The 24786-nt window shown below is 38.3% G+C and overlaps 1 protein-coding gene across 1 annotated transcript in view; it reads left to right on the forward strand.

Annotated features, from left to right (window-relative positions):
* CARD11 (caspase recruitment domain family member 11) overlaps positions 1-24786 on the forward strand; it is a 138374-nt gene that overhangs the window by 77115 nt on the left and 36473 nt on the right. Inside the window, exons 2-10 of the mRNA XM_052000080.1 lie at positions 5061-5127; positions 7349-7561; positions 9970-10107; positions 11753-12078; positions 13302-13481; positions 17278-17430; positions 18729-18854; positions 19126-19323; positions 23128-23304. Coding sequence (XP_051856040.1) covers positions 7363-7561; positions 9970-10107; positions 11753-12078; positions 13302-13481; positions 17278-17430; positions 18729-18854; positions 19126-19323; positions 23128-23304 — 1497 coding nt within the window. The 5' untranslated portion in view covers positions 5061-5127; positions 7349-7362. The remainder of the gene's footprint in view (positions 1-5060; positions 5128-7348; positions 7562-9969; positions 10108-11752; positions 12079-13301; positions 13482-17277; positions 17431-18728; positions 18855-19125; positions 19324-23127; positions 23305-24786) is intronic.

The following is a 24786-nucleotide window of genomic DNA, read 5'->3' on the forward strand; positions in this document are numbered from 1 at the left end:
ATTTCTGATATATTCTAGCAAATGACATCTCTGAATCTCACTTTCCTTTTCTAGGAAATGAAATCTACCAGCTAGAATGTTGAACTTGGAGTCAATCAGGAAGACCTGGGTTTAAATCCTTCTTTAGATACTTATTAGCTGTGTAACTCTGAACAAGCTACCCTTTTCTCAGTCTCGATTTCCTCACATGTAAAATGGAGAGAAAATTGCATTTACCTCACAGGGTGGCTGTGAGGATCAAATGAGATAATATATAAAGTGTTTTGAAAGCCTCAGAGCACTATTTAAATTGTAACTTAATAGTTGAAGCATTACTGTGAAGTCAAAATGGAGATAATGTATATAATAATGCATTTTGTAAAATTTGAAGGCCTATATAGATGAAGACTTTGATAATTTATTCATCTGTCCTCTGTATCAACATAGAACAACTTGAATGTATACTTGTGTGTGATGATGGTGTATCAAAAACTTTTTTAAAAATAGTATCATTCCTTAAAAGGAAGGAATTTGGAAGCAAAGTAAATTGTTGTATCTCTTGTGAATGTTGTACTTATAAGTGAATCTTAGAAAAATATTCTATGTATTTTCCCCAAACATGAGACCTAAAGGCTGCAATCAGAATCCAAAGTGAAAAGGGGGAAGGAACGGGGAAGAAAGAAATAAGGCATTATCAATGATGATTATTTTGTCCTTGGTTCTCTTACACATCTACTTCACAGTTGATTTCCCCTTCTATGAAGATGCAGAGGAAGCCAGGTCTAAAATACATCTTTTCCCAGTTTGAGAGACTTATTCCTATCCATCTTCCCTCTCCTGGAGATTGGCTGGCTTTTCCATCAAACCACCATGCTGTCATTTAGTTGTTCAGGGGACTCATGACTGGCTGGAGTGCTTGGGGTCAGGAAAGCACCTTTTGGTCCCTCCATTGTTTGTCTCGTACCCTCTCCCATCCACTAAGCTCATCACTGGGTAGCGTTAAGTATGGCTTCTCTTCTTTCAATCACTGTGCAGAAGAGCTATAAGAAATTCAAGGAGATGGTGACCTCTAGAGATGAGCTTCTCTAGCATCCCCTGGGGCAGAGAGTTATTCCCAGACCAGCATCTTTGACAGCCCACCATGATCCTAGCTGACACACGACAAGAGCAGCCTTTGTCAGCATAGGGAGATCTAATGTCACATGCAATTAAGTCTTAAGAGCCCAACCCAGGCAAGTTCCTGATTAAACAGCAGTATCTTAGGAAAGCTGGAGTTTCTAATGTGCATGAGCGAAGATGTCTTTGCTTAGCCTCCCGTGGTTATTCCTGTAGTGGGACCTGGCTGCCAGATGTCAGAATCTGCAGGGGAATCCAGGAGAGGTTCACCTTGGCAGTGTGCTGTGTCCCTCCCCTGTCCCCTCCTATCCCCCCTCACCATCCCTCTTCCTACCCTAGAGTCTTTCGATTTTCCACAGTGGAGAACCATGTCCAACACAAGCCAATGAAACCCTGCTGGGTGGTTGGAGTGATCTGGTCATACATTAATAATGACCTCGATGAGAAACCAGCAGAACCTGCCAGTCACTGTAAGAAATGCCACCTCTGGGAAATTAGAGCGTGTACGCCGCGGCGTGTGGCTGCCGAAACCTACGGCAAGCTGGAGGCTGAAGACATAATTCACAGTGAAGGGAATTCTTCTGGGCAAAAGGAAATAGTTCACTGCTCTTGACCTAATGAATTAGTTACTGATTAAAACGTCCCCATTCTACAAAGCAGAGCTGCTGAAGAATCCAGGTTGATTTTTTAGGAAGGCCCCAGAAGGAGCTTCCAAACTGAACAGGGCTAACCTCAGAGGCACCCAGCCGACCTATTCTCTGTCCCCAATGTCTTGGGGCTCATAGTTGTATTTTCTGGAGTTTCCCTGAATAGGGGCAAAAAGGCATTCGCTCTCACTGCTTCCTGTCAGCTGTCAATTCCTGTCATCATCAATTGAAAGGAGCATGGAAGACTTCCCTTAGGGATGGCCTGCTTTTCTAAAGCAAAGTGCCATGTTGAAGCTTACATGATCCATCCTGAAGGCTGTGTCATTCTCAACTCATCTGGTCATCTCCTTGAATAAAATGACTTGAGGAACACCAAGAACCTTCCTTCTTTCCCCTCAGACCTCAAATCACCCATTACAAACTGAACCCAAGACTACATTATCAATTTGAAGGGGAGAACCAAGTAGGAAAATATAAAAATCAGACTTTGTTGCATAACTCTTAAGAGACTCGCATCTTGGAATGTGACATTTCAGAGAATTTTATATTTAGAAATTGCTCTTTGGTAATATAACCAAAATGATAGGAGAAATCTTGTTGGATAGGGACACCTCCCATGGATCAAATGGCTCTGATCCTCACCAAAGGATCATGTACTTTACTGGAATGACAGAGGCCTTTCCTGATGAGTTCCCAGGACATTCCCCTGATCACCCCTGCTCCACTTTGGGCACACAACCCCATTATGGAACCTCTGTCACCTCCTCATGAGAGCTACTTCCCGAGTATTAACCAAGGAAAATTAGGAAATATCATATAATACCTGTGTAATATAAAATGGATGGTATAGAGAATGGAGTGCTAAATATGGAGCACAAAAGACATTGATTGGTATCCTGCCTTCCACTTATTAGCTTTGTGACCATGTCCAAGTAATGTAAACTCTCTGAGCCTCAGTTTCCCCATCTGCTAAATGGGGGTGATAATACCTATATTTGTATCTCCTTCACCAAGGTCTCATCAATGACTATTGCTTGGTTTGTTCCTTTTAGTGAATAAAATCCTATTTCTCCCACCATCTAGTTTAGGTAGCTCAGACTCATTTCCCCTTGAATGTTAGAAAAAAGTATCTAATCTGAGGCTTGACGGTGGGGAGTGTCTGAGCAAGATTGAAGGCTGGACTGTGGGAGCGGAGTGACCCCAATAAAGGCAGCAGCTATCTTTCAAAAGTCTAAGCCCTTGATTACCTAGTGGAAAGCATTTTGAAGTATCCTGGCCCAGAATCTGGAAGTTGAGCACTAGCAAGGACAGAAACAGGGCTGGGACTAAATGGTAATAGAAGCAATATTCTATAGTAGAATCCTTGAGTTCTGGCCCTAGATCTATTGATCTTGACCTTGAACAAGGCATTTACTAGGGGGGGGGTCTCTGTTTCCTTAGCTGTAAGAGAATGGCTATTTTTCAAGATGATCCCTAAAATTCCTTTTACAAATTCTCCGGTTTCATGAATACAGCTCTAATATAGACTCTGGAAGCTGACTATGATCCTTAACATTTCCAAATCTCAGTTTCTTCATCCGCAGAACTGAAAGAATAATAGCAAGGTTGTTCTAAGGGTCAAATGGAACTACGTATTAATGAAATGCTTTGCAAACTCTAAAGCACTATATAAATGTCAGTTATTGTAGTCATCATTATCATCAATTATTATCACTATCATCCTAAATTGATTCTTAGAAAGTTTTGTAATCACTTTCCCATAAAAGCAACACAAGCAGATTCTTAGGGAGCAATCATTCCTGGTGATTAATGTGATGGGGTAGAAACCCCAGTCATTATATGTTTCTGCAAGAAATTCCATGAATTGCAAGCTTTCTTCTTAATAATAAATCATTTTTAAGTAGCAGTTTGAGATTTACAAAGAACTTTCCTCACAAAAACCCTATGAGGTAGGCAGTATGTTTATCTTTCCCATTTTATAGATGAAGAAACTGACCTCCAAAGATATGAAGTGATCACCAAACCATTGAATGTCTGTCTGAGTGACATTCGAGGAGAAAGGGTAAAACAATGGAAAGAATGCCAATTTCAAAGAAAGCAGTCTTGTGTTCAAACCTGGATTCTGAAGTTCTTCATCTCTTCAGTCCTGGGCAGCCCTTTCACTTCCCTAACTTTATTTTCATCATTTCTAAAATGAGGGTTGGAGTCTTGTAGTCTCTTTCAGCTTTAGATCCAAGAGGCTATGAAATCTTGACCTCAAGGCTGAGCGTCCATGGACTCATTGTCACACCTTTGTCTTTATATCTGTTTCCACCTATGCCCTCACTCCTGTTAAGTACAAGCAGAGCCTGGAGAAAAAATGCTGGCTGGATAGAGACCCTTAAATGCAGGAAAGTAACAGGTCTGTGAAGCAGCCCCTGTAATATTTCCTTACCCAAGGGCAGGCAGTGCTGGTAATTCACATTCTGGAGATCACCTTTCAGAGTTGACACCTCTCAGATGAGCTGTGGACAGGTAGCCTTTCTGCACAAATTGTTTTCCGACAGAGAAGTCTCCCTGTGACTGAGACGGACCACTAGGTTCATCCCCCATGACAGGGAGACCTGAGTCAGATTCAGTTATGGTTACAGTGAAGTGGGAGGGGGGAACAGATACCCTGGGGAAGGCAAAGTGCCTTTCAAGATGCGTCTTGAATTTTTGTTGTTTTTGTTAAGATCTGCTTAGCCAGAGAGTCCTTTTAAAATGACAGACAAATGACATAGGTATCTTCTCTCTAGGTTCTCAAGTTGTATCAATCTCTCTGCCAGTCCAGATTATAACAGATGTGCCTTTTAGCTTACAGAGGTTGCACTGAGTTAGCATCTTCATGCTGGGATTCTGATGCCATTTCCAGTCTTTGAACATTGACACAAATATGAATATGATGAGTGCAGTGCTCAATAAATACACGGGTTTAAAAAACAATTTTAAAAGTTACTTATTAAATATCAAATATAAATATTAAATATGCTAGCAAGTGCTAAGCATTGTCATTTAATTCAATGGAACATATATTCATTGCATGCCTTCTGTGTAATGGGCAATATTATTTCCTGCCTTCTATGTCCCAAGTCATGTTCTAGGTGCTAGGGATTTCTCAAAATCTGGGCCTGTGGTCCCACTGGGAAAGGAAATTTCCTTCTAGCAAAATTCCACAAATTACAGCATTAAAGAATTGCCTGCAAAACTTCCAGTCTGAACTAGATTAATTGGAAAATGTTTAATAAACTGAATAAAAATATGATAGAAAATGGATAATGTTAATTTGTGATTTTATAGGTTAATATGGGGTACCAGGAATCCATTTCTATTTGAGTTTGACACCACTGGCCCAGGATTCCTAGAGGTAAGCTGACTTTTCCAGAGGTCACACTGTCAACATATAATTATATTTATAGAGAGCTTTAAAGTTTTGCAAAGTACTTTACTTAAGTTATCTCACTTAATTCTCTATATCTTTATGATGTAGGTCCTTATTGACTAATCTGTATAATCAGGAGACCAAGGCTGATAGAGGTTGAGTCTGTATCAGAAATGGAACACAAACCCAATTCTTCCCAGCTCCAAAGATCAAGAAATAAATAGTGCCTATCAATAAAAAACTTTTATTCATTCTTTCATTCTACAATTCATATATTACAGTGAGTAAAAAACAAAAGGATAAATCTAAAGCGAGAGATATGACAAAGGTCTTCATTCTTTACCTTAAGTAAGGGTTGTTTTTCTGAAGGAGAAAGCATGGTACATGGAAACAGCTCTGCTGAAATGAAGTCAGAGGACAGGAGTTCAAATTTCACTTATGTAACCTTGAACTACTCACTAAATCTGAGTCTCATTTCTCTTTATAAAAACTGAGGGGATTGAAGTAAATGGTCACTGAAGTCCCTTCTAGCTCTACTTTCAGCCTCCTTTCTTCCTCCTTTACTTTCCTTTCTTTCTTATATATTGAAATTCCCAGTGTTCCCATTGGTTTTGTTCAGGAGCCAAAACTAACACTGATTTATGCCCAAGTTGGTCAAAGTGCTTTGGAAAGAAACAGCTTTTATTAAAGCTCTCTGCCAACTCACCCCCAAACAACCTCTTTCACAAAGCAAACTTAAAAGGAGAGCTTTATATTTGAAAAACACAAGTCTAAATGACCAGGGAAAGTCACTGTAAATAACTTCACTCACCTAGAGTAGATCCATTGGTCAAACTGCCTTGTATTGTTGAACTGTTTCATAAGTTGTCTTGAGATCCTTAAAAGACCAACATCATGCTTCTTGTTTCTTCCACAGCACTCACACAGAACTTTATACATACATACACACACACACATGCATGTATAGGTATATGCAAATTGTGTGCATGTGTACATGTATGTGCACATACATATTTGTGTGTGGTATGTATATTTATGTGTGTATGCATATATACTTATATGTATAATGTATAATGAATATATATATATATATATAATTTGTGTGTATGTATGTATATTTAAATAGAGTTGCTATTCAGTTGTTTTCACTTAGGCCTGATTCTTTTTTACTTTATTTGGGATTTTCTTAGCAAAGATACTGGAGTGGTTTGCTAATTCCTTCTCTAGCTCATTTTACAGATGAGGAAACTGAGGCACACAGATTTAAGTGTGCTCAGGGGCACACAGCTAGTAAAGGAAGCCAGATTTGAACTCATAAAGATAATTCTTCCTGACTCCAGGCCAAATACTCTACTTACTATGCCACATACCTCTATGTGTGTGTGTATGTGTATAATATATATATATATCTGTAGAAAGACATATCACATACACACATCAATATATATGTAGATATGTCTGTGTTTATATACACATTTGTGAACATATATATGTGTAGATGTTCTATAAATATTCCTTGAATTGACTTTTTTTCAAGATGTAGGTCCATTAAAAATTGGTCCATTAAAAAAGTTTTTTAAACTATCTTTTTTATATGAAAGCAATGAAATTTATTTACTACCTATAGAGTACTTTAAGTGACCCCAGTGACTGAATATTCAACATTTATATAGTGTCCCATAAGCCTTAGTACATTTTAAAGCTTTAAGAGCTTTTAAATGAACTAAGACTTTTAGGACACCCTGTATAGTGCTTCAAAGTTTACAAAGTGCTTTACATACATTATCACCTTTGAGCCTTTTAACAAACTTGTAAGGTAGATATTTCAGCTATTATTATTCCCATTTTACAAGGGAGGAAACTGAGGTTCATTGAGGTAAGATGCCCAAAAACACATGGCTAGTAAGTGTCAGAGGTAGATTTCAGATTCAGATCTTCCTGGTTTCTAATCTAATACATTATCCACTATGCCAGGAAGCCTTTGACTAAACTATAAGCATACTGACTGGAATTCAGGCAGCAGTGCTCTCTGTACAATGGTAATTGAATCAAATGAGGATTTAATCTGTGACCACTTAGCTAACTGGTCCAGTCAGAGTCACAGCAATTAAATGGGTGTTTTCCATGTATTTTGATTGTAATTATTGGTGTTTGTTTTTGTGTGTGTGTGTGTGTGTGTGTGTGTGTGTGTGTATGTGTGTGAAAGGAGGCGAGCCAGAAATGGGTGACTACATGGAGACATTAAAGAATGAAGAAGATGCCCTTTGGGAAAACGTGGAGTGTAACCGCCATATGCTAAGCCGATACATCAACCCAGCCAAGCTCACCCCTTACCTGCGCCAGTGTAAAGTCATCGATGAACAGGATGAAGATGAAGTACTCAGTGCTCCCATGTTGCCTTCCAAGATCAACCGATCAGGTAACCTTCTTCCCAGATATCACAAGGATTGGGGGTGGAAAGTCAAGTTACATTACATGATAGCTCTAGCGGTTAGTTGGTTTTCCCACAGGAAGGTTAGGGTGTACCAAGGCAATCCTCCATTGTGGTTCTTCTGGATATGAAAAGATACTACTCAGGATAGAAAGCCACAGGTAAATTGGAAATAGGAGAATATATTAGAGGATAGGGTAAGGATTATACAGAACATGAAGGAAATGAAAATCCAAGTATAAATTATTAAAAGGATGGCCAAGCTAATTAATAGTTAACATCTATGGGAAATAAAATTTAGGGGCTATTCATTGCTAATTTAATTTAGTTTATGGAATACCTGGTTCAATCCTTCTCACTTGTGGGCTCTTCAAAAAAGCTACCATAAGCATAACAAATAGAAAGCTTCTTCTCCCTGATAAGGATGAGGTAATAGATATCTGTTCTATAGCCAAAGTTATGAGTCACCATATTCAGTAGAAGAAAGCCAAATAGAAACCAGTCAGACTATTCCAAACAAAACTTAAGTCTGTTCTTTTGACTTTTTTTGTGTGTTTATTGCTAATTAGAAATTCTTTGTCCCATACAACTACCTAATTTAGGATTAGAAAATCTGTTGTTATTCCCACTTAAAAATTTATAGTATTCTGTACTCTTCGCTATCCCCCTGTTCCCCAAAACCCCATCCATAACCTCCCAAAATACAAAAGCTATTTGTAAATTGAGATTATATAATCCAGCTTGCTCTGAAGATCCTTGTAGACTGATATGCAAATGATGTTGAACAACAACAACAAAACAAACCAAAAAAAGTAGGATTGAAGATGGCAAGGTTATCACATTCTACTATTGGCCCACAATCTTGTCTTTATTATGTAGATATGTTTGCAGGAAGAAAAAGATCCTCACTTTGTAAAATATTCTAACTATCACAATATCTCCCAGTCTCCCTACATTTAAATTTTTTCTTGGAAAAGCTAAGTAGCATGATAGTTACACAAAACATATGCATGAATTCATACTTATCTCCCATACACACACCCCCTCACTCAATACACTCATCACTTTTCCTACCTTGTCCCAGAGAATTAGAAGCTATACCATAGTTAACTTGATAGATGCAACTCTTTGATCCCAACCTCCTTTATCCAGTATCTGCAATCCATTAGGGAATCACACTGGTTTTGCTGCTTTCCCGACATTCAAGACCCTTTGCTTTGCTTCTCTTAGATAACTTTTGAGGCCAATTCTGTGGAGGTTGTGGTAAAATCCAGAAATAGTAAAATTTGCCAGCATAGTTTACCTTTGTGAAGAGGGAACTAGTTGATTGGATGCAGCACTTAGAGTTAGGGAGATCTAAGTCTAAACCCCAACTCAGACATTGCCTAAGTATGTGACTCCAGATAAGTTATGTGACCTACTACTGACTCAGTTTCTTCAAATGCCACATGAAGGTATTAATAGGACCTACCTCACCAGGTTATTGTGAAAATCAGATGAGATAATATATATAAAATGCTCTGTAACCATTCAATTACCATGTTAATGTTAACTCTTATTAAGAGGGTATTGAAGTCTTGTGATGGAATCATTTGCATCCAGAGAGCACTGTGAGGACTGGATGTGGAACACAACATAGTATTTTCACCTTTTTTGTTGTTGTTTGCTTGCTTTTTATTCTTTCTCATTTTTTCCCCTTTTTGAACTGATTTTTCTTGTGCAGCATGATCCAATGTGGAAATATGTATAGAAAAAATTGCACATATTTAACATATATTGAATTACTTGCTGTCTAAGGAAGAGGGTGGGGGAAGAGAAGGAGAAAAATTTGGAACACAAGGTTTTTGCAAGGGTGAGTGTTGAAAACTAGCTTTGCATATATTTTGAAAATAAAAAAGCTACTATTTAAAAAGAGGGTATTAGAGGCAGATCAAAGTAGATCAAGATGTTTGACATTCAAATGTCTTCATAAGTTATCTCCTTCCCCCCTATCTTTCCAGTCATCTTATGCCTTACTTCCTGCATATGCTCTTTGACACCAGACTTCTCAAAGAAGACCCTCCATCTCTCTACTCTGGGCATCTTCTCTGACTGTTCCCCATGCCTAGAATTCTTTTCCTCTTTATCTCCATCTCCTGGCGTCCCTGGATCCCTTCAATTCTCAACTAAAATTCTATCTTCTACAGGAAGTATTTCCCAGCTCCATATAAATACTTTCATTCATATATATATATATATATATATAAACTTTATACACATTTATTCTCTATATGCTTCTTTTTCTTTGCACAGTACCTGGCATATAGTAGGGATTTAATAAAAGTTTATTGACTGACTGACAAAAGAATGTGGTCTCATTGTTTCTATGTCTTTTGTTACCATATTTTTTGTTTCAGGCCGACTATTGGACATTCTTCATACCAAAGGAGAAAGAGGATATGTGGTCTTTCTGGAGAGTCTGGAGTTTTATTATCCAGAACTTTATAAGCTGGTAACAGGGAAGGAACCCACCCGAAGGTTTTCTACCATTGTTGGTAAGTGCCATTGAAGCTGGGTGAGTGGGGAAAGAATGCATGTGTGTACAGAGGAGTGACCATTCCAATGTGTTAGATATGTCTGCAAGACTGAATTTCTTGACAAATTTATAAAGGAAGTAACAGAATATGGAGAACTGTGAAAGGACACTTAGGGAGAGAAACCCCAGCCTTGCTAGCCATTTATTTGTAATTATTGGTAAAAATTAGGTGCAAAAAGAAGGAACTAGGAAATAAAAACAAAAGCATAATTAAGTAAAATGTTCATGGAGTATTCATTGGTTACAATAGCATAGTGAAAAGATGCTAATCTTATCAAGAGACATAAAACTATTTATGTAACCTTGAATAACCCACTCCCCTCTTTGAGCCTCATTTTTCTTATTTGGAAAATGAGGAGACAATATTTTATGATTCTAAACTCTAAAATTCTTCTTTGGGGGGAGGGGCAAGATAATTGGAATTAAGTGACTTACCCAGGGTCACATTTGAACCCAGATCCTCCTATCTCCAGAGTTGGTATTCTATCCTCTGTACCATAGAGCACTTGCTCCACAGGCTCTAAAATTCTAAGATTCTTTAACCTGGAGGGTAGAATGCGGTTTGGTTTATCCCCTCATCATCAAAGTCAAGCCTTGATGGTGTGATAGTATTTCACCTCTCCATAGATAGACAGAGAAAATAGGGTGGAGGATATAGATGTGTGAGAGAGAATGAAACAAAAAAAGGGAGAAAAACAAAGAAATATGAGGAAGACAGACGGGAGGGGGAGAGAGAGAAACTGAATCAGAAAGAGACAAAGAGGGAGAGAGAGTGAAAGATGAAATGACTGAAGAAACAAAGGTTTGAGCTTCCAACCATATTGATTTATTAAACAATTCATGCCAATTGCCTAACAAACCAGGACCCGATCTCCTCAGCTTAAAATTGGACACCAAATACAGGGGAAGAAAGATTTGTATACATTTTTTAAATTACTCAAATAAGACCAATTAATTAAAGGAAAAGAATTAACTAGGATACAAAATTAGGTAATTTGATTCTAAAAAGATCAGAAAAAGAAGTATCCTTCTTCCTCCAAGCATCCATTCAATCAAGGGAACATGGAAACAATAACTGATTGACCAATCAGTTTTCAGATAAGACAAGTGGATTGCTTGAGATATATAATTGTGAGAAAACTCCTTGTATCAATTTTTGGATCTGACCAAGCAAGTTTCTGGTCAGTATTATCTAGGTCCTTAGTTAAGCATCTCTAAGCAGCAGGTAGATGTGGTGCAGGCTCCCAGCTATGCAGGCCTAGATTCAAACAAAGCAATAAAATTTTCTCACAGGTCCCACAATTGAATAAAGTTTTCTCACAAGACAGAAATTGAACTAGATTCATAACTCAATAGAAAGTGAACTGAGCTAGCTCCAGAATTAAGTCGCAAGATGGAGTCAGCATGATTTACTTACTGTTTTTATCCCCTCAATAGACAGATAGACAGACAGGCACATAGATAGATAGATAGATAGATAGATATTAAAGACAGAGAGAGAGAGAGGAGAGACACAGAGAGAATTTTCTGATTACTCCCCGCTTCATATTCCATCATTTCCTGGGTCCTAGAAAATGCTGTGGTATCTTTTCCCTTTTCTCTAGTGGAGGAAGGCCATGAAGGTCTTACTCACTTCTTGATGAATGAGGTTATCAAGCTGCAGCAGCAAATGAAAGCCAAGGATGTGCAGCGCTGTGAACTTCTGGCCAAGTCTCGCCAGTTGGAAGATGAAAAGAAACAGCTGACTCTGACCCGGGTAGAGCTAATGACTTTCCAGGAGAGGTACCACAAGATGAAGGAGGAGAGAGACAACTACAATGATGAGCTGATCAAGGTGAAGGATGACAATTACAACCTGGCAATGCGGTATGCCCAACTGAGTGAAGAAAAGAACATGGCAGTGATGAGGAGCCGGGACCTCCAGTTGGAGGTGAGATACACTTAGGGCTGGATTTAGATTATGAGCTCAGAGACAATAGGAGAATACAGCTGCTACTTTTACATTCACCTTGATTAGCTAAAGGAACTTTACTACAGAAGATAGTTTGGTTGAATGGAAAGAAGTGGTCTTTAGAGTCAGAAGACCTGGATTCAGATCCAACTTTATTTTCTGTGTGATCTTGCACAAGTCATTTTCTTCTCTAGGTCTGAGTTTTCTTACCAATAAGTTGAGATTAGATGATCCATAATGTTTCTTCCAGCTCTAAATCCATCTTTCTGTGCACACAGATGCTTATATCAAGGCTCATGGTAAATACAGCCTTGTATAGATATATACTACCAAGGAAGCATTTAAATTTAGTGGTTCCATAGAAAAAGCTCTAGCTGGAGTCGAAGAATCTGGACTCAAATTCCACCTCTTCCACTTATTATCTATATGATCTTAGACAACTTAGTTATCTTAGATCTTACTCACCTTCATAAGTCTCAGTTTCCTCATCTGAAAAGAAAAGAATTGGGCTAGTTGACTCCTAAAGTTTCTTCCAGCTCTGTCTGTGATGTATGACCTATAACCCTGTAACTCCATGAATAGGGAATGAGAATGGAATGGAAACTTGTCTTATTCTGATCCTGGCAAACATTCTAGGAAACTGCCACATGAACTATTCAGATACTATACTAGGTCTTTCCTGTTCCTAGTTATATTTATGTTTTTTGATTCCCCTCGTAGAGTGTGATGTACCAAGGCAGGGACCATTTTCACTTTTCTTTCTTTCTTTTTTTTTAATCACCGGTGCTTAATATAGTGCTAGCCACACAATAAACATTTAATAAATGCTTGTTGTCTGACTACCTGATTGAATTTTCCTGGGGGATATGTTAACAGAAGAGAGGCTAGAGCAGAATTCAGTTATACAAAGTGTGTATTATAAAGAGGCCCTACAAAGAGTATTGGTGTCCTATTCGCAATGTGGCAGTATTGGTCAAGAATGTGCCAATTGTCAAGGTCATTTGGATCTACTTAATTATAAAAGGTGAACAGGCAAGCTTATTCATTAAGAATACTCTCATTCTCATGGAGATAATGAAGGGACATGTGGAAGGAGAGTCATAATAACACAGGCCAGTTGCACATAAAAGCTTGTATATCAATGTTTTGTGTATCACTCATGGTTTCTTGGCCACTTCATTTGGCTTCTTGGGGGTATCCAGATTGATCAACTGAAGCACCGATTAAACAAGATGGAGGAGGAATGCAAGCTGGAGAGGAATCAGTCACTCAAACTTAAGAATGACATAGAGAATCGGCCCAAGAAGGAGCAAGTTCTTGAACTGGAGAGGGAGAATGAGATGCTGAAAACAAAAATCCAGGAGTTACAATCAATTATTCAGGTGAGTAGTCTTGGTGGTAATCTTCCAAGAAAAATCAATACAAGATAATATAGAGAGCACATTAGGGAAACAAACTTATCTTTCAGGATTTTAACAAGTTCAGATTTTATATGCATATGTACATGCAAAAATGTATTATGAATATACTCATGCAAACATACATATATATGTGTATGTATATATATACTTACATGTATGATTTATACAATGAATGTATGTACATTGTATGCATATATTAAATGTTCTAAAAGCCTTATGCAATTTTAAGTTATTAAAGTTATTTGTATGCAGATATAAATATGTATATAGATAACTAGACAGTAGTTTTCTTCATATAATCAAATTCAATCCCCAACATTGGTCACTCCAAATCAATTTTCAGGGAAAAAAAAAAGGCTAATCCTGGAACCTAGAAAATGATTAGTTCAATTTCAATTATCATGAAAATCCTAAAAGAGATGACTTGTGAGTCCTTTGAAAGAGAATAGGGACCAATTTTTGTTTAGTAAAAACAAATCATGCCCAAGTAATCTGATTTTCTTTATTGAGATGCTGGCAATCTGAAAATTGCTGCATTTTAACAAGATGTTTGACCATGTATTTCCTTATGGCTTCAAGGACAAGATGGGAAGGGAAAACTATGTGATTCATATGGCTGAATAGGGATTGAGTTTGGACTATGACGATTGGTGAAACTCCTTCTAACACCTCCTGTTGAATTTATAGCCATAGAGTATTGCCTAGAGCACCAAGGTGATTTGCCCAGCCAGTTGTCACATAGCCAACATGTATCAAAGCAGTCTGTGAATCTAAGTCTTTCTAGCTTTAAGGATCACTGTGCATCTACTACAGTATACTACCTTTCATGGTTAAATAATTATACCCCAAAGATTTTTTCTTATTGTACCAATGTCAACCCAAAGGGTTGCCATTAGACTCTTTCCTTGGTCTAGCATCATTCGACATATTTAATAACTTAGGCTAAGACATAAAATGTATCAACTTTGTAGATTCCACAAAGCTGAGAGGGATAGCCAGTATATCAGATGAAAGCATCTGGATTCCAAATTATCTTGACAAGGGCTCAATTGTCTAGGATAGGGCTAGGGCAAAGCTAACAATAGAATGGAAGTTTCTTGATGATAAATACTTCCAGCACCTAGTCCAGTGATTTAAATGTAAGAGGAGCTCAATAATTAAATTTTAAGATGAAATTTAATAAAGTATAAATGTAAAACCCTAAATTTTGGCTCCAAAAATTCCAGCAAAATACAGAAGTTGGCAGGGTGGAGGAGAGGCAAATTATCTAGCTTAATAGTCTCTATATGAGTCACCAGTATGATATAACTATATTTGGCTGCATTAATAGATTTATAGAGCCCAAAACACTGCATGGTAAAGTGGAAAGAGCTTAATTTGAAGCCAGGAGGACTCAGGTTCTAATGTTGCCTCTAACATAATACCAGCTATTTGATCCATGGGCAATAAAGTCTATGACTGGATGGAGTACTGAGCTTGAATGAGGAAAATTCATCTTCATAAGTTCAAATCCAGCCTCAAACTACTAGTTGTGTGACCCTGGGCAAGTTACTTAATTCTGTTTGCCTCAGTTTCCTCACCTGGAAAATTAGCTGGAGAAGGAAATACACCATCATCTTTGCCAAGAAAACCCCAAAATGGGATTATGACTAAAATAACTGAACAAGAAAGACATTAAATTACAAATTAGTTCCTGTTTTGTATTGGTATGGAGTTTCCACACTGAGAGTTTCCTAATGATGAAATCACAAGGTCTACACGTGTACAAACATAATCTCTCCCTCTCCTTCTCACTCTTCTTCTTCTTTTCCTTCCCTCCCTCTCTTCTTCTTCTTCCTCCCTCTCTCTCTCTCTCTCTCTCTCTTTCTCTCTCTCTCTCACTCTCTCTTTCGCTCTCTCACTTTCATTCTCTCTCTCTTTTGCTCTCTCTTTCGCTCTCTCACTTTCATTCTCTCTCGCTCTCTCTTTCGCTCTCTCACTTTCATTCTCTCTCTCTCTCTCTCTCTCTCTCTCTCTCTCTCTCTCTCTCTCTCTCTCTCTCCGACCTCCCTCCCTTTCTCTCCCCCACCTCTGTATATGTCTCTTTTCTCTCTGTGTCTCTGTCTCTGTGTCTGTCTCTATTTCTGTCTCTGTCTCTCTCTGTCTCTATCTATCTATCTCCCTTCAGGTAAACAGAAGCAATAATCCTATTGTATACTATACTGGTCAGACCATTTGAAATATTATTCAGTCTGTAAACAAGCATTTATTAGGGGTTTACAACATAGTCAGACACTATGTTAAATGTTGTAGATACACACAAAAAGAACAAACAATAACCCTCCCTCTACTGGGAGACACAACATATAAGTTCAGAGTAAATAGAAGGTAATCTGATAGGGGACAGCACTAATACCTGGGAGGCCTCCTGAAGAAGGTAGGATTTAATCCAAGTCTTGGAGAAAATCAGGGGAACAATTATGTTCATTTATGGGGTATTAACAAATTGTTTTGTGCTCTTAAAAAGGCAACTAAAGAGTATCTAGGAGGCATGTGGATAGAGTACCAGCCCTGAAGTCAGGAGGACCTGAATTCAGAGTTAGCCTTAGATGCTTACTAATTGTGTGACTCTGGGCAAGTCACTTAACCCCAATTGTGTCCCTTCCAAAAGGGGATGGGGAGCAAATAAGGTGATAAAGGGACTTAAAACAGTAGTCTGGAGAAGAAAAAAAATTGAGAGATATATAGTACTCCTATTCAAATACTGGAATACTGATTGGCATGAGGAAGAAGAATTAGTCTGATTCTATAGAACTCCAGAAGACAGACCTAGGACTAATGGTTGGAAGGTTTCAACTCAAAAAGAGAGGCTGCCTAACGTAGCTATAGAAAATTGAAATAGGTAATTCTCTTAAGTAGTGAGTTTTCTGTTCCTATAAGTATTTAAAAGCTAGATCAAGGATTCTTACCTGGAATCTGGGGACTTTTTTGTTTTGTTTTGTTTTTACATTTCAATAACTCTATTTCAATGTTTTCCTTTGTATTTTTTGAATTTAAAACTATTATTCTGAAAGGGATACAGATTGCCAAGGGAACACTATTACAAGAAACTGGTTAAGAACTCCTGGGCTTAATGATCACTTATCAAAGATATTGTCGAGAATATTCTCATTTCAGATGGAGGGTGGAACAGATGATATTTAAGATCTCACTAAGCTCTAAGAGTCAATGATTCTATGACATTGATGGGTGCATGAATTATAAACCAAATAAAGTCATCCCCCTAAATTATCTATAACAGAAGGGGAGGAAATCTGTTTTGTCTTGCTCCCTCCTCCGCTCCTTCACCCAAGATTGCCTAGCCAATGTTTCAATTTTTTCCTCCTGGCAGAAGATGAATCCTGGGTTAAAACAGGGCAGATTAATTGATATTTCAGATGTAAAGTCTGGAAGGCAGATCAGCTTTCTTATTGTTGTTGCCTACAGAACGTTTCAAGTAGCTGCAACTGCTTCTGTCAGCTCTTGATAAGAGCCTGTGCAGAACAATGGGAGTCAAGATATTCCTGAGGAGAGGTGGGTTTTATTCGCCTTTCCAGGTGATAAACTTCTTAAGTGATAAGCTTCTTAGAGATCCCAAGAGACTTCTCCTCCTTCCCCACTTTCCCCATTACAAACTAGGTTGTCTTTATGCCTATCATTCCCTCTTGTTCTCACTTCCTTCCTGTTCCATTTCACTTACCCCACCTACAGTTTTAAAGTCTTTTTTTCTTCTTCCCAGGCTGGAAAACGCAGCCTGCCAGACTCAGACAAAGCTATTTTAGATATCCTGGAACACGACCGGAAAGAGGCTCTGGAAGATAGACAGGAGCTGGTCAACAAGATTTATAACCTGCAGGAAGAGATGCGTCAGGCTGAGGAGCTAAGAGACAAGGTGGAATCAGAGATGGAGAGAACCAAATATGGAGGGGACATGAATCAATCCCGTCCCCAAGGGCTTCTCAAGCTTCTTTGTAGCTGGGCAGAAGTTGGCTGGCTGGCCATTCCCCTAATGGTGTTCAATTTCCTTTGATTTGTATTGATCCCCTTTTGCATATTTGTTAGGTACCTGGTTCTGTCCCTTTTGCCTAAGGTAAAGATAGTTCCCTCAATCTTGTTTGTTTTAGCTAAGGAGGACATACAGTTGTAATTAGAAAAGAATGGTTTTGGATTCTTAGGACCTTGGTTAAATTCCCAACAATTTTCTTTGGGCTTTAAGCAAATCACTTATGAACTTTAGACCTCAGTTTCCTTCTTTGTAAAATGAACAAATTGAAATAGATGTCCCCTAATGATTGTATTTGGTACTCCAAGAGGTCCAAAATGATATCGCTATGTTAGAGTCCAGTTACAGAGTGTCCAACTATGGCTGATCAGACGGATAAAAGTTCAGAATGCTCTGCCACAGATCAGACACACATGATCCCTATGAACATTTGGGACAATTTCTCTGGTTTTGCTCATCTCACAGTTTTGGGGGAAGACTATATAAATTCTGCTTTGCTCCTAGAGCATAGTACCTTCTCAGATGAGGGCACGCCATGCTGGACAGTCCTGTGCCAGTGTCTCCCTTGTCATTCAATCAATTCTAAAGTTCTTAAGAGAGACCTTAAGAGTGTCCTTGTATCACTTTTTCTGACCACCCTGTGAGCACTTGCCTTATGAGAGTTCTCCATAAAATATTTTTTGGCAAGCATATATTTGGCATTCAAACAATGTGACCAGCCCAACAGAGTTTTGCTCTCTGCTTGATTAGACATCGAAGACACCAAGGTCATTCACTGCATCTTGAGTCATCATCAGATGTCTCTAAGATCCCCTCTAGATTTAATTTGTAATCCTTTGATCTGGTAACATGTTGTTCAACTTTCATTCATCAACATTATGAGGTTGATATCAACCTGCACTTAAATTTGGATTTAAAAGAGGCAGAGGTGACATGAGCAGCTTTTATGGTTACTTTCTGATATATAGTCATATCTGAACCACACTGGGTCTCAGTTTCCTCATCTATAAAATGAAGGGTCTTATAACATCCCTTCCAGCTGCAAATTTCTAAATTTCTGAATTACAGATTAGCACCCACTGAGCCAAGAGCAGTGAATTTTACCCTTCCTGGAGGAGAAATCACTAGAAAATTGTTGGGTTTAATGACTTAATGAGTTTATTGATTTCCTCACATCGTTCTCATAGTACCTAGAAGAGAAGGAAGACCTGGAATTGAAGTGCTCAACCCTGGGGAAGGACTGTGATATGTACAAACACCGCATGAATACTGTGATGATACAACTGGAGGAAGTAGAAAAAGAACGAGACCAGGTATCTGCTTAGAGTTAAGCATCGGAAAAACTAAGAAGAAATATGAAGTTTTTAAGTTAGTAAAGAAGAGAGCTGTAATTACAGTTATAAAGAATGATGATGAAGAGCATCTGGACAGCCAGAATACCAGCTATTTTCATGGTATCCAGTTAAAAGAATGAGGAAAAGAGGTCTTCCTAACTGGAGGTCAGGGAATATTTGGGATTTGGAATTTGATTTGGTGTGAATTATATGGCTGACCCAGGTGGTCATATTTCCTTGTCCATGGTAGGCATTCCACTCTCGTGATGAAGCACAGACTCAGTATTCCCAATGCTTGATTGAGAAGGACAAGTACAGAAAGCAGATCCGAGAACTGGAGGAAAAAAATGATGAACTGAGGATTGAGATGGTTCGGAAGGAAGCCTGTATTGTGAACCTAGAGAGCAAACTCCGGCGCCTTTCCAAAGACAACAGTGGCCTTGACCAGGTAGGATGAAGTCCTTGATCTTCCATCTCTCATCTAGGAAGCCATAATACTGGCATCATGGGAGGCAATTAGAAGGAAGCTAGTTAGAAGAAATAGGCAGGCTGGTGTAGTGGAGAAAATCTAGATTTTCTAGAAGACCTCGATTTGAATTCTCACTAAGATAATTACTTAGATTTGTGACTTTGGTGAATTCCTTAGTTTCTTCGATAAAATAGAGATAATAATTTTTGCCCTTCTTACCTCATAGACATGTTTTAAGAAAAGTGCTTTGCAAACTTTAAAATGCATAATAACAATAATAATTGCTAATATAAAAGTCATTATTGAAAATGATCCATCATTCTCTTATAGCGTTCCTCAAACTTTTAGTCTCAATATGCTTGAAAATTATCAAGGATTCCCCAAGGAATTTATGCAACTTATATCTTTACAATATTAGACACTTAAGTGCCTTAGTATTTTTTGGAAAATAGTTTTGACTTCAACTCCTGAAAGGGTCTTTGGGACTCCCAAGTATCTTGGAACCACATTTTGATGACCTCTTCTATAAGACTTGCCTTTCATTTAGTTATAGACAGGAGTTCAATTCTTCTCCATACTAAATAATCCTGTCTTTAAACTCATCTGCAAATTGGGGGGACTAAGCTAGATGACCTCACAGATCCCAGATCTATGATTCTATATCTTATATTATCTTGACATATGTCAGCAATAGAAGAACAATTGGTAAAATCATTAATAAGGATCCCGTTTACACTTCCGCCATCAAGGCCAATTATTGTTTAATAATTTCACTGAAGCCATTAGTGTCTGGGTAAATTTCCAGAGGATAGTCTCAGTTTGGTAGTTCCTTTCACAGTGAGGACCCAGGCTTTCAGCAACCAATATCTGTAAGAAAAGCAGAAACTCTTACTTAAGCAAACAAGTGATTGCTTTTCTTAAGACCAGTATAAACAAAACCCTGATTCATTAATTTGCTAATTTTTCTTCCCTGCAGAGTTAGCTGTCTGGTCCTTAGCTATTAACATACACAAAAGGACAGCACTGTTAAATTCTCTAAACTTTTAATCATCTTGGCTCTTCTGAAGCTTTTCCAAGATTTCCATGCCCCTCTTTAATAGGGGAGCCCAGAACTGGGCACAAGACAGTAAAATATGACTATCCCTGACTTTGAGAAAAGGACCTTGTGAGTCTCATATTCTCCTCAGTCTTTGTTTGCCTCTTTTAAAAGAGTGTACTGTTCTTCCATCATTGGTCAGCTAAGTGGCAAGTGACCTGGAGTCAGTGAAATCCGTGTTCAAATCCAGTCTCAGATGTTTAGTGTTTCACTCTGGGCAAGTCACTTTCATTTTGTACTTAGACATGAGTCCCTAATAAATACAAATAACGGATTCCACAAAGCGACCCCATGTATTCAGATTTATACTCTGCAAAGTTATAATGTGCAAAATAGAGTGGCTGACCTCACTCTACATATAGATATATTGATTCTATCTCAATCTAAGTATACATATATAAAATATTCCAAAAGTCTCAGGTTTGAATTAGAGCAAATAATGAATCCATGAAGAGGTCACATGTATTCAAATTTGGATTCTAAAGTTATAATGTGTAAAATAGGGGTAATTGACCTAGCTGTTCACAAAAGTATATAGATTTTTATCTCAAATTATGCATAGATATACAAGGTATCCAAAAGTTCTGGGTCCCAATTAGTGTAAATAATGAAACCATGAAATGGACATATGTATTCAAATTTGTACTCTTTAAAGTTATAATGTATAAAATAGGGTAATTGACTTAGCTGCATATATATTGTACAAATTATACCTAAATCTACATATATACATACAGAGTATCCTAAAAAGCCATAGGTCCCAATTAGTGCAAATAATGATTCCCATGAATTGAGCTCATGTTTCCAAATTTTCACTTTTTGCATATAGTTATTTAAAATATAGTAATTGGTTCTAGCCCAATAGAAATATACAGTGCAAATTCAAATAATGGCAGCACTTCACAGGATTCATTATTCTCACTAATTGGGACCTAGCTCTGGATAGGTAGATCATATACCGATATGTGTGCATGTATGTATATATATATGTGTGTGTGTGTGTGTGTGTGTGTGTGTGTGTATTTTATATATATAATATATATATGTGTGTGTGCTTTATCTAGATAGATAGATATAATACACACACACACACACACACACACACACACACACACACACACACATATACACACAGTGCCCAAAAGTCCTGGTACAGTTTTAAGCTTATTAAAACAAAAAAGTTATTCATTAAAATTAACTGAATTTTTAAAAATTTAAGCTTATTAAAGCTTAAAACTGCACCAAAACTTTTAGAGCACTGTGTGTATGTGTGTGAGTGTATGTTTTGTGTGACATACATACATATGCTAATTGCAAGTTAAAAAGTCTTTAAAAATTTCCTGGAAGCTTGAGAAGTTAAGTTATTACCCAGGGTTACACAATCAGTGTGAATAAGAGATGGGACCATATGTCGGTCAAAGGTCATCTTTCTCTGTTCTAAGCCCAGCTTCCTCTGCACATAGAAGACACTTAATAAATGCTTTGTTGAACTGAATGGAAGGCACAAGGGCCCACTGCACAGCTCCAGATTTAGATTTGGAGAAACTTGGTTCAAATCCCAGCTTAGTCACTTCACTGGCTGCGTGAGTTTGGGCAACTCCCTTGTCTGATCCTATTTCCTCATCTGTAAAATGAAGCAGGTTAGATTGGATGGTCTAGTTAACAAGGGTCCTCAAACTACGGCCCACGGGCCAGATGCGGCAGCTGAGGACGATTATCCCCCTCACCCAGGGCTGTGAAGTTTCTTTATTTAAAGGCCCACAAAACAAAGTTTTTGTTTTTACTATGGTCCGGCCTTCCAACAGTCTGAGGGACGGTGAACTGGCCCCCTATTTAAAAAGTTTGAGGACCCTTGGACTCTAGAAGATCTCTTCCAGTTCTAAATCTATGATCCTATCAATTCTGCAAAAGAGCAGTAGGAAATGATTTGTAGAAGCAGGTAGGAGTCAGATTATAAAGAGCTTTAAATCAAAAAGAGAAATGTGGGCTCTCTTCTATAAAGGTAGTAGGGAGCCACTGAAGATTTGTGAGCAGGAAAGTTACATGTGACATATGCAAATAGAATTTTAAGATGATCAATCTTTCCTTAGAGTCAAGGATGACTGAGGAAGCTAGAAGGAAGAGAGACTGCAGGCTGAGAAACCAATTATCAGGCTATTATAATAGTCTAGTTGTGAAGAACGGCAGACCTTAAATAGTCCTCAAGGTTTACACAAGAGGTGAAGGCTTGTGCAGGCATGAACATTTCAGACAAATGAGAAAGAGGTGATAAAGGAAAGTTTAATTAAACTCAATGGCAGAATGAATTTGAAGAGAGGGTAGATTGAAGAATAATCCTAAAATGTAATAATAATAACAACAACAACAACAATAATAATGGCCACAACAATAGCAATAACATTTATATAGCCCCTAGTAGAGGCTAGGTACAATGCTAAGAAACACCATACAAATATTATCTCATTTGATCCTCACAATAACCTTGGAAGGTAAGTTCTATTAGTATTCCCTTTTTACAGATGAGGAAACTGAGGCAAACAGAGGTTAAGAGATTTGCCCGGAGTCACATAGCTAGGAAGTAATTAAAATAGTTTGCTAGTACCAGTGGTGCTATGACAGCCATGTCTCTTATTTTTGACCTGTTTTCAAGATAATTTACTATCCTAAATTTATCTCCCTATTTCCAGAGTCTTCCCAGGAATCTGCCAGTAACTATTATCTCTCAGACCTTTGGAGATTCTAGCCCTAAAGCCAATGGTCAGGAAGCAGATGATTCATCAACATCTGAGGATTCACCAGAGGACAGCAAGTATTTCCTGCCTTATCACCCCCCAAAGCGGAGAATGAACTTGAAGGGCATCCAGGTACTTCTTTATGGGGAAACCAGGGATCTGAGCTCCAATTTTCTGAATTACTTGGTTCTCTTGGTTAAATAAAAAGGAAGGGATGAAGGTAGCTAATGTCACTCCTTCAGATACATTCTCCTTGAAAACTCTCACTTCTTTCTTTGGGAGGGTGGGGTAGAGGTGAAGAGAAGGGGCTGGTCTCAATTCAGCCTTATGAATGGAAGTCCACAATCTATCAGTTTGCTTTTACACCTATTGGATTATTTCTATTAGTAAGCTACCAGTTTGCTTTTGTACCTATTGGTCTTTTTCTACTAATCTGTCTTCCTTCATGATTGCAGATAATAACAAAATAAAATATTTCAGCTCACCAAAGATCAATTCTTATTTACTCCAGGCAAACTGTTAATAAGAAGGTTGGCTTTGGGTGCTTCAGTGGCTACTGACTCAATCACATGAGCTTTAGGGGAGCAATCTGGGGGAGGAAAGGGACCAAGACTGCCCTTTATTATGTTTCCCAGGTACTTAGTATCAATCAATGAGGCAGCACTTATTGATGAAACAGTATGATCCTATTATCCTCCTCATTGGAAATGCTTCCTTTTGTGTCTATAGAACTTCATTCTTAACAATTCCACATCCCTCCTGAACTGTTTCCCTATAGAATTTCAATCCATAGGATCCACTTATCGTACCTCTGATCCCTTTGAAATTTGCTTTCCCTAAATCGAGAGGACAAACTCTAGACTCTCTTTGTCTATTACAAATTCTAGGAGGCAGGGGTCCACTTTCCTGCCCCTCCTAGGTTCCCATCATTTCTATGTTATCATCATAATTAGCTCTTCCCTACTAATGAGAATCAGATACAATGCCACTAGCAAAAGTAAGGACATCAGCTGTAAGGATTCAGATTAGGGATGAAATTATGCTCAGCTTTCTGCTTTGATCCAGGAGATAATAAAAAATAAAGTGAAGTTAAAAGGCTTTTAATCACACTCACACTGCCCTGCTCCCAATTTAGTGATTGTTGATTGAATGACTGTCTCGTGACCAACTGACATGATGTACATGGTCTAGAAGAAGAAAATCTGTGCCAATCAGGGCATGAAAATATGTAATCCTCATCCCATTTTTGCTGGGGCTATCTGGGCACATGCATCAAAAGCATGAGGCAAATCAGAGTTCTAACCATGGAACTGTGTGCAGCTAAAGGTCATCTATTAGAGATGCCCGAGTACTTTGCCCTTTCCTATTCCTTAGAACCATCCCTCCGCCTCCCCCTAATCCAACCTTTTCCTGCTACCTGTACCCAGCTTTACTCATTCTCATTCTGTTGAGGCCTCTGAATCCTATCTGTCCCCCTCCCCTGTCTCTCTGGGATATTGTAGCATCTTGTGCCCAGAGCCATATTGTGTTCCCTGCTTGTATGTGAGGGATGGGGTGGGGAAAGAGCAGTCTCGTTTGTATTAGCAGCTGGCTAATCTGAGCCCAAATCTTGTC

Source organism: Antechinus flavipes, chromosome 1 (assembly GCF_016432865.1).
Source record: "Antechinus flavipes isolate AdamAnt ecotype Samford, QLD, Australia chromosome 1, AdamAnt_v2, whole genome shotgun sequence".
Lineage (NCBI taxonomy): Eukaryota > Metazoa > Chordata > Mammalia > Dasyuromorphia > Dasyuridae > Antechinus > Antechinus flavipes.